Below are 9309 nucleotides of genomic sequence, written 5' to 3'. Positions count from 1 at the left end.
TTTGAAAAGTTTTGAATTTTTTTTTTTATTTTTAATTTGAAAAGTTTAAAACTTTTTGGTGAAATACAAATCTTGATAGTCAAAAACACAATTTTTTTTGTTTGTAAACATAGTTTAATAATTAATTAATTAAAATTTTACATTGATAATATGATATAAGTTTAATATGTTTAAAAAGTTTTGAAAATATGTATTTATGAATAAGAAATTTTTTCAAATTTTTTAAAAACAGATATTCATAAATTTTCTTTATAAATGAATGTCATAGTTATTTTATGTTTTATTTTTACCAATTAAGAAGATTAAAAATAAAAAAAATGTTAAAAATATTTTTTAAATCAAATAAAATCAAAATCAAAAAATATTTTTCTGCTATTTTTGTGTTAATGAAAATATAATTTAATATTAATATTTTATACATATGTATGTATAACCCAACACCAAAGATAGTTTAATAGCCTTTAATGATTCATAAAGCTTAAAACTTTATTGAAATATTTCAAAAATGATTTTAAACCATCACCAAATACCCAGAATTTCCAGAACTTTATAAACTATAACTAAAGAAGGGTTTATTGAAAGCATAGCCTCAGAGCTTTGGTTTTCAATTTTTAATGTTTTTATTAAAGTCGAAATATTGTAAATTCTAAAAACGTTTTGAAAACGATTTTAAACCAACGCGAAAGCCCGAAAATCCCAAAAGTTTTACAAATTTAAAAAATTTTAATTTTTTTTGTTGCGAGTATAGGGTTAGGGAGTTTTGGGTTCGGGATCCCGACATTTTTTTTATAGTTGCACGTTAGACAGAGATTTAAATAATGAATTGAGGCATATCGTACATAATTTCAAAAGTAAAAATGGAGCTATTATATTATTTACAACAAGGAAATTTTTAAGAAATGGAAATAATGATATTTCAAAACAATTTGATTAATTTTGAATTAATTTACTATTGATTATATGAGATTGAAATTTCGAGATTACATGAAAAGAATTTCGAAATCCAGAGAACAATTCCGAAATTTCGGGAAACATAAAAAATTCGAAATCTAGAAATTGGTGTTTCTAATTTGACGGATTTGATTTCGATTTAATGATGAAATCAATTCCAAAAAATTTTCATTTAAAAAAATTTCAAGAAAATAATGTCACCAGATATCAATACCGAAATACCGGGATCCCGAAATCCGAAAAAGCAATTTCAATTTAGATACATTTTTTGGGGAATGAATAAAAAAATGTCATTGCGAAAAAATCCCGAAATTTCGGGATTGCAAAAAAAATCCCGATATCTCAAAATTCGCATTTATACTATATCTGACAAATTTAATTGTTTATTTATCTTCTTTGGTAATTTAAAAATTAAAAAAAATACCAACATAATTTTATTTGAATCCCGAAGTTATAATAAAATTACCAATTTCATTTTTATTATTAAAAAGCACTAAAATTGTTTTATTTGAAAGCAATTTCAATGTAGTTAAATATTTTCCGAAATAAATAGAAAATTTCAGTGCGCACAAGTCCCGAAATTTCGGGATTGCATAGAAAAAAATCCCGAAATTCGCATTTATACTAAATCTGTCAAATTTTTCAAATTAATTTTATTTTTAAGTTGACGATTTTTTTTTGTAATTCAATGATTTAAAAAAATATCAACAAAATTTTACTTGAAAGCAATTTCAACAGTTTTGGATCAAAAATTTATTGAACCAAACAAAAAAATTTATTTCAAACAATTTACAAAATTTCGGGATTACATAGAAAATTGCAAAATGCGGTAATATTTTTTCCCCGAAATTTCGGAATTACATATAAAAATTCCAAATCCCGAAATAATTTTAATAATTTTAATAAATTTGACAAAATTTTATATTTTATTTTAACGCCATGAAATTGTTTTCGAAATTTAATTATCTCAAAAATATTATTAAAAACCTTGAATTTCCGCTTCTGAGCATCAAATAACAAAAAGTTCATATAATAACAGTACTTGTCACTATTAGATTTACTTTAGTTTAGAAAATGGAAAAATAGGAAAGTAATAGCATTTTGTGTACTCCGGCAGCAAGTACTTGTTTTTGTATTTATATGTGAGAGATACATTTGCTAGGTAGAATTAATTAGCTAGGCCAGCGTTATAGAAATCAGTTTAGTATTAGTTTTACTTTTTCTTTTTCACCTAACATTTCAATATGCAATTGTATAAAGCATTTCCCTTTGCAAAATCACATTCTTTACTCTGTAAAGGCCATCTGTAGAAAGAAAGTGTTTACATATTCTTACATTCTTAAGTTTTAACATCGAATAGATCTTTACACTTTTGTTCTCTTACTTCTTTACATTAATTCATACGTATATGTTTTTGTTTTTTTGTTTTTTGTATGTGTATGTGTAGTGGAAGTGTTTCGTTAACGTTTTCAAGTGAAATGCGTGACAGGAAACTCATTTTTGTCCTCCTCATCGCTGACATACATGCGAGTTAAGTCCGAGGCCACAGATGCGCAGTCGCTGCTGTAATGAGAAAATGAAAATTTAGATGGTTAAGAACAATTTCTGAAGGTTTTATAGAGTTCTAGATGCTTTATCTAACTATCAGAAGTTTCAACAATATAACCAGAGTATCGGTTATACATAGATATACTTTTATCACACTCTTCTATCACACCCAACATAGTCCATATTACAGAATTTCCGCTTGCTCAATCCACTTGGAAATTGCCTTACAACTAGTTCAAAGCTACAACGTGGGTGGCTAATGTAAAACCTTTAATTTGCCGCTTTGCTAATCTGACTCCTGCCGCCATGGTCATAGCTTACTAAATATCGCAATTAAAACAAACTTGTAAGCAATAAATATTTATAAGTAATCAATGAAAAATTATGCGTTTATGTAAGTGAAAAGTCAGACAACATTCACAAACTCCGCAATGTTGGCGCCATTCGCTCAAGCGGCAAGTGAATTGGTAACGTAAACGAAAATCCATACCAATAAAACCATAAAAATTCCGCTAACGCATTCTGCACTCACACAGCCGCAATACTTAGTACCTTTTAAAATAAGTACACGTGTATGTTTGCATTACTTAGTAATTGTACTTATGCACTTATAAGAATTAAGGTACTCAAATGGTAGTTGTTTTACAAGCGGCCAAATGGTAAGCGAATAATAACCGGCAGCTTGTCGGCAATTAGACAAAAATGGCAAGAAATATAACGCAAGCGTACAGCATAACGCTCAGCGCAGCCAGTTCGAATATGAACCTCACTACTGGTGTCTTTGTTTGTTGGCGTGTGGAGCTAGCCTATATATCGTAGTATAGTAGATGGTAAAACAATTGCAAGCAGCAATGCTCAAATATGGCAACAAACATAAAGAACTATTTACTAATATGGAGTTAAATATACTCGTAAGAGCGTGCGATTATGAATCTGAGTTATACGAGGACGAGTTGATAAATCGATGCATTTTTGAATGAGCTAGTTATATTTTGGTTAGGTTCTGTTAAACGGCTGATCTAGAAAGCTCGCACTTGACTGCTATATGTAGTCTCTTGTGAAGCTATAAAAAAGAAGAGCTCCAGTGTCTGAATGTATGTGCTCCCAAGTGTTTAAGTCTTGACCTCCCAAACGCGGGACAATCATGAAGGAAGGCTTGAGTTGTGTCCACCTCATCTATACAACTTCTGCAGATGGCATCTCATAAAATTTTCAAACTTACAGCATGAACGCCATAAGGTAATTGCCTGTTAAAATGGAGAAGCTAGCTTTACTGACATCCAGTCTAATCACAAAGGCAGTTAGGCACTCCTTGACCAACCCTGAACGCACTGTCAATGAGTTCAAGGCTAGTATTGCCGCTCTGCTAACTGAGTGGATGGTCACTTTTCTGAAGAAGGATGTATGTACTTCGGAACAGTAAATCTACCGCTAGCTTAACGGCTATAACCTCGGCTTGGAAGACACTGCATTAGTCAGGAAGTCTGAAGCTGGAGTTGATACAGAACTCCTGACAGCAAACCCTTCCACCAAGAGTACCCAAAGCTTTGAACCATCCGTACAGAAGCTCAATGCCCATCTCCTCCAACGGATTCTCCTCACCCAGAACTCCCTCGTCAGTATACGGGTAGAGAAGAAGCCGCCAAAGTTCGGTTTGGCGATTCCACGATTTCAAAGAGTGTGAGGATTTCTGAGTGTTCAGGTTTTTTAGGAATCCAGTTTATGTAAGTCTGATAGCAACTTTCGCAGCCATACACCTTCCGAGTGTGGAGTGGACCGCACACGCTGTTGAGCGCCGCCCGTTGAACGCTTTCGAGGTTTTTTGTAAGTGTGGTCCTTTCTAGAGCCCTCCACCATATAAAGACGCCATAAAAAATAAAAGCTTTGACTATGTTGTCGTAGAGCTAGAGGAACACTTTCGGTGAGAAACTCCACCTTTTGCCAATGGCTCCTCTACAGCAGTATAATGCAATCGATGCATTTTTTGCTCTCGCTTTCATATACGGCTTCTATGAAAGCTTCCTATATTGAGAATGGAGTAAATTTTTTGTAAACCACATCATTCTATAACAAATTACACTCGTTTTCAAGACAGACCGGTATAAACCCAGAATTTGACCTGGCCAAGAACTGTCAACTCTTCGGTATTTGCAAAGCTGTTGAACGTTTCCATCAGAAGTTGTATCTTTTTTTAGAAAGCATTTTGAAGAACCCATGACTATAAACTATCTTCTCTAAAGCAAATATTTTTTTCACCTAGAGATCACGCAAACTTTTAAAGTTAAAGGAGTCGCAGCTATGAGTGGAAAACTTATGTATATATTCGAAAATTATGTGGAAGAATTTGCCCCTAATTTACTGAGAATCTGCTCAGAGGTAATAACTCTTAACTATGCCTATAGATTTATCCAACCTCAACCACATGTGTCTCAAATAAAGTCATCCGTATCAATTTAACTTTCATACCTTCATTTTTCACCTGATTTTTGCGCTTCACTAGCTTCGCCAGCTAGGTAAGCTGACTGTCTCAAGTAACAACGGCAAATTACAATAACAATATCAAATAATGTTCGTATTCAGTGGCGTCAGAGACAGAAGTACGTAAGTCGAAATAGTTAAGTTTCTATACAGGCTTGTCTCGAGTTAACTTTTAAGGTAAGCTCATGAAACATTCCACCCATTTTAGTGCGCTTGGAGCAAAATACCCGCTTGTAACTTTGATTGCGCGAAAATGCTGAATATTTATCTGTGAAATGGTGCGGAATTATGAGCAAATACGTTTTTGAACGCATGCTAGTCGCAAAACGGCGCATGCGAACAACTTGAAATTAGCGAATGACACGCATAGTATACGAGGGGTTTTGTAGGTGTATATAAACTTATGAGCAAATTGTTGTTATGTGTTTGAGAAATTGCCCAAAGTCGTATATAATTTCGTCTATATTGGAAGCAGCATTAACACTAACAACAACGACAGTCTAGAAAACCAACGCAGAATAACTCTTGCCAACATGTGCTACTTCGGACTGAGTAGGTAGTGGGTGGGAACAAAGACCAAACTCTATAAATCCCCATGCTGCTATATGGCATGCTGCATATAGAGGCATGGGCGATGACAACATCAGATGAGTCGGCGTTACGACTTTTCGAGAGAAAGATTCTGCCTAAGATTTATGCTGATTTGCGCATTAGCAACAATGAATACCGAAGTCGATGGAACGATGAGATGTACGAGATATACGACAACAGCGGCTACGCTGGCTAGGACATGTCGTACGAACGGATGAAAAACACTCCAGCTCTGAGAGTATTCCATGGAGTACCACCCGAGGGAAGCAGAGGAAGAGAAAGGTCTCTACTCCGTTAGAAAGACTAGGCGGAGAAGGACCTGGCTACACTTGGACTCACCTATTGGCGCCAAACAGCGAAACGAAAAGAACGCCTGGCGCGCTTTTGGAAACTCGGTTATAACAGCATAAGCAGTGTCTACGCCTATAAAGGAGAAGAAGAAGAAGACAACTAATTTTTAGAGTTACTTCGAACTCAGAGCATTTTTTACTTTCTTCCATCCAAGTTCCTTTTTAGTATTCAACCAATACGGAAGATGTTCGAATGTGCCTTGAAAACTGTAGTATTACATATTTATCAGAAAAAAATCGAAGAAGACTCCATAACGACATACCGAGTTCTTACATTGTCTGTCAAGGGTTTGTTGTTTGTGGCTGTTGTCTAATTTTGTCACTACATTCCAAATGATGGGAAAATCATAGGAATTCTGTGCGCGAAAATTCGGTAATTAAAGTCTTTCTAGGCTAAAAGGAATTGTTTGACATTACCAGGAACAAATAAATATCAAATATTCGAGTTGAGGGCCGTTGGCTCGGTATATAAGTGCTTTAATACGAGGTATGACAATTAAGTAATGAGACTGATTCCATAAAAACACAGGTCACAGGTTTACCACAAGCGCGACAATAAAATCAGTCTCAGTACTTAATTGTCAAACCTCGTAGTTCAAACCCCACAGAAGGAATATTTTCATTATGAGAGAACTGTCTTATTAGAGATAATTGTTGGGCTTCGAGATATTGTTTGAGATTACCATAACCAAATAAAGGCCAAATACACGACATCTACCCTTCAGCTTAAGTTTCCGTAGATTTTTTTTTAAAACACAACTCATATATAGTAAATCGGTTATATATATAAAACTCACCAAGCGATCTCGTGCTCGTACACCGACGCGACCATAGCGCTGTATTCGCTCTCCAAATTGCTATTCAAACCGCCAAGCGTGCTCAATGCACCAACACCGCCACCGCCACCGCCGCCGATACCTACACCAGCGCCACCAACACCAACAGCAATGCCACCGAAACTCAAATCGATGCATGCCGTCTGCTCGCCACAATCAAATGTCTTTATTGCGGTATCAAAGTGTGCTTGTTGTTGTTGTAGCAACAATTGTTGCTGATGACTTTGCTGCTGTTGTTGCTGTTGCTGCTGCAATTGCTGTTGTTGCTTCTGATAGATGATAAAATTGTCAGTTGCTGCCACGGCAGCCGCCGCCGCCGCTGCCATCGCTGTTGCTGTCACCGCCGACATTGTTGCGCTTGCCGGCAATGCGGCGTGTTTGCGCATGTCACGCTGTGCGATTACCGCGTTGTTGCTCTCATGTTTACCGCTGTGATGGTTGTTGCTGACGTTGCTGCTGGCATTTGTGTCGCCATTGATGATTGTGTTGCTGCTGCTGCTGCCGCCGCTCTCGCTGCCCGCATAGCAACCATCGCCTACACTCAAACCAGCATTGCTGCTGCTTTTATTATTGTTGTTGTTGCTGTTGCTACTGCTGCTGTCGCTGGCGGCTAGCATGTTGCTGTCACTCTTGTGTTTGTTCAAATCGTTGACATTTTTGTTGTTGCTACTCTTTGTGCTGCACTCAGTTTTGCCACTTTTATTATTATTTTTGTTGTTGCTGTTGTTCTTATTCGCCTCATTATTCAAGCCAATTATATTGTTGATGGATGGACACGGGTCCATGGGGATTAGTATTGTTGTGGCTGGCGCTAAAGCCAGCGTTGGTGTTGTTGCTGTAACTAAAACATTTTGTTGTTGTATGGTTGTTATTGTTGCTGTTGTTGTTGTTGGCGTTATGGCTGAGGCCGTTGTCACCAGTGTTGGCGTTGTTGTTGTGCTAAAAAGTGAAAAGAATACAAAGCGTTTTGAGTTGATTACAATAATAATAACAACAATGTAATGCATGTACATACATATGTTTGTATGTATGTATGTATATCTTGCTTTGTTTACAAAACGCTTTTCGCTCGAAGCTTGCTAGAAAGTCAGCCATTAACTTCATTCAAAATGCCACAATCCGTTTCATTTCAAATGCATCAAAGTTGCTTTTGAATTGGCAATTGAAATTGCCTTCGCCACTTACATCACCCACAAGTATTTATGCATGTGTGTATGTGTGTTCAAATGGCAGGAATTTAATTAACATAAAAATATCGGCAAAAACATTTTTGATCACCGTGTACACAGCATATATGTATTGTTCGGCACTTAAAAGTAATTTAGTTGCTCAATAATAGAAAAATAAAAACAATAATAGACATTTATGAAAAAATCTCAACTTTGGTTGCATCGAATATAGGTATTATCTTAAAAGAGAGATATTATCTTCAAAAAGTACGTTTCTTCTAGCAAATAAGAGTTTAGAAATAACTGTAACTTGAGTTTGCTCGGTAAGTTTCTGTGACAGCTATATGCTATATATAGTGATATGATTTGCACCATTTCTTCGGAGATTTCACCGTTGCCTTAGATAGTAACGTATGCCAAATTTCTTGAAGATATCTTGTCAAATTAAAAACTTTTCCTTACAAAAACTTGATTCTGATTTTTCAGTTTGTATGACAACTATGTGTTATAGTGGTCCGATAGCGGCGGTTTCGACAAATGAGCAGTTCTTTGCAGAGAAATGGGTGACATTTCAGATTGATATCTCAATGCTTCAACTATCAGTTCGAGTATATACAGAAAGAAAGACGGTCCGGCTTATTGATTGAGAAGGTGCCGCTGCCCAGCTGGTTGATGTCCTTGTAAGAGTAAAGGCTGACCTCACTGCCGTCCACCAGTTGGTATATACGGGACAAGGACCGAGAAGAGTAGGTCCCAGCGGCATTTACTACAGTGGACATTTAAAGCAGAGCAAATTCGGTATGGGATTCGTGATAGGAGAGAAACTCCGTCACTGAGTGCAGGCATTTACTCCGATGGATGCACGTCTAGCCACAATCCACATCAAAGCGAAGTTCTTCAACATATCACCGATTTACACCCATGTTACGATGAAAGAGAAGCTCGATGTAACGAAAGAAGTCTACTACGAGGGCTTGGTGGGCACCTATCAGAGCTGTCTCCGCCACGATGCAAAATCCGCGCTTAGCGACTTTAATATCAGAGAAAGCAATGAAGGCATATTTGGCACAACGGTCCTTAAATTCAGTTTGCATGATGAAACATCCCCAATTGGGTTGCGGCGGATCGACTTCGCCGGTGCTCACAATATGCTTATCTGCAGTACTACTCTTGCCAACAGGTGCTACTTCGGACTGAGTAGGCAATTGAGAAGCAAAGTCCTCTCTCGACAGACAAAAACCAAACTCTATAAGTCTCTCATAATCCCCGTCCTGCTATATGGTGCAGAGGCTTGGACGATGTCAACAGCGGATGAGTCGACGTTGCGAGTTTTCGAGAGAAAAATTCTGCGAAAGATTTATGGTCCTTTGCGCGTTGGCCACGGCG

At 36.5% G+C, this 9309-nt stretch overlaps 1 protein-coding gene across 3 annotated transcripts in view; it reads right to left on the bottom strand.

The window, feature by feature from the left end:
- Positions 1 to 791: 791 nt before the first annotated feature.
- LOC105233653 (protein timeless) overlaps positions 792 to 9309 on the bottom strand; it is a 48494-nt gene continuing 39976 nt past the window's right edge. For 2 of the 3 annotated variants that reach the window (XM_011215785.4, XM_049446698.1), the window contains exons 17-18: positions 6716 to 7693; positions 792 to 2514 (exon numbers count right to left, since the gene is read on the bottom strand). In XM_011215785.4, coding sequence (XP_011214087.2) covers positions 2421 to 2514; positions 6716 to 7693 — 1072 coding nt within the window. In that variant the 3' untranslated portion in view covers positions 792 to 2420. Of the gene's footprint in view, positions 2515 to 6715; positions 7694 to 9309 lie in introns of those variants that run through there. The other variant, XR_003845482.2, reaches the window with a different exon arrangement.

Source organism: Bactrocera dorsalis, chromosome 1, assembly GCF_023373825.1.
Source record: "Bactrocera dorsalis isolate Fly_Bdor chromosome 1, ASM2337382v1, whole genome shotgun sequence".
Lineage (NCBI taxonomy): Eukaryota > Metazoa > Arthropoda > Insecta > Diptera > Tephritidae > Bactrocera > Bactrocera dorsalis.
The sequence above is the reverse complement of the archived record's forward strand: the minus strand, read 5'-3'. Positions and strand labels throughout refer to the sequence as shown.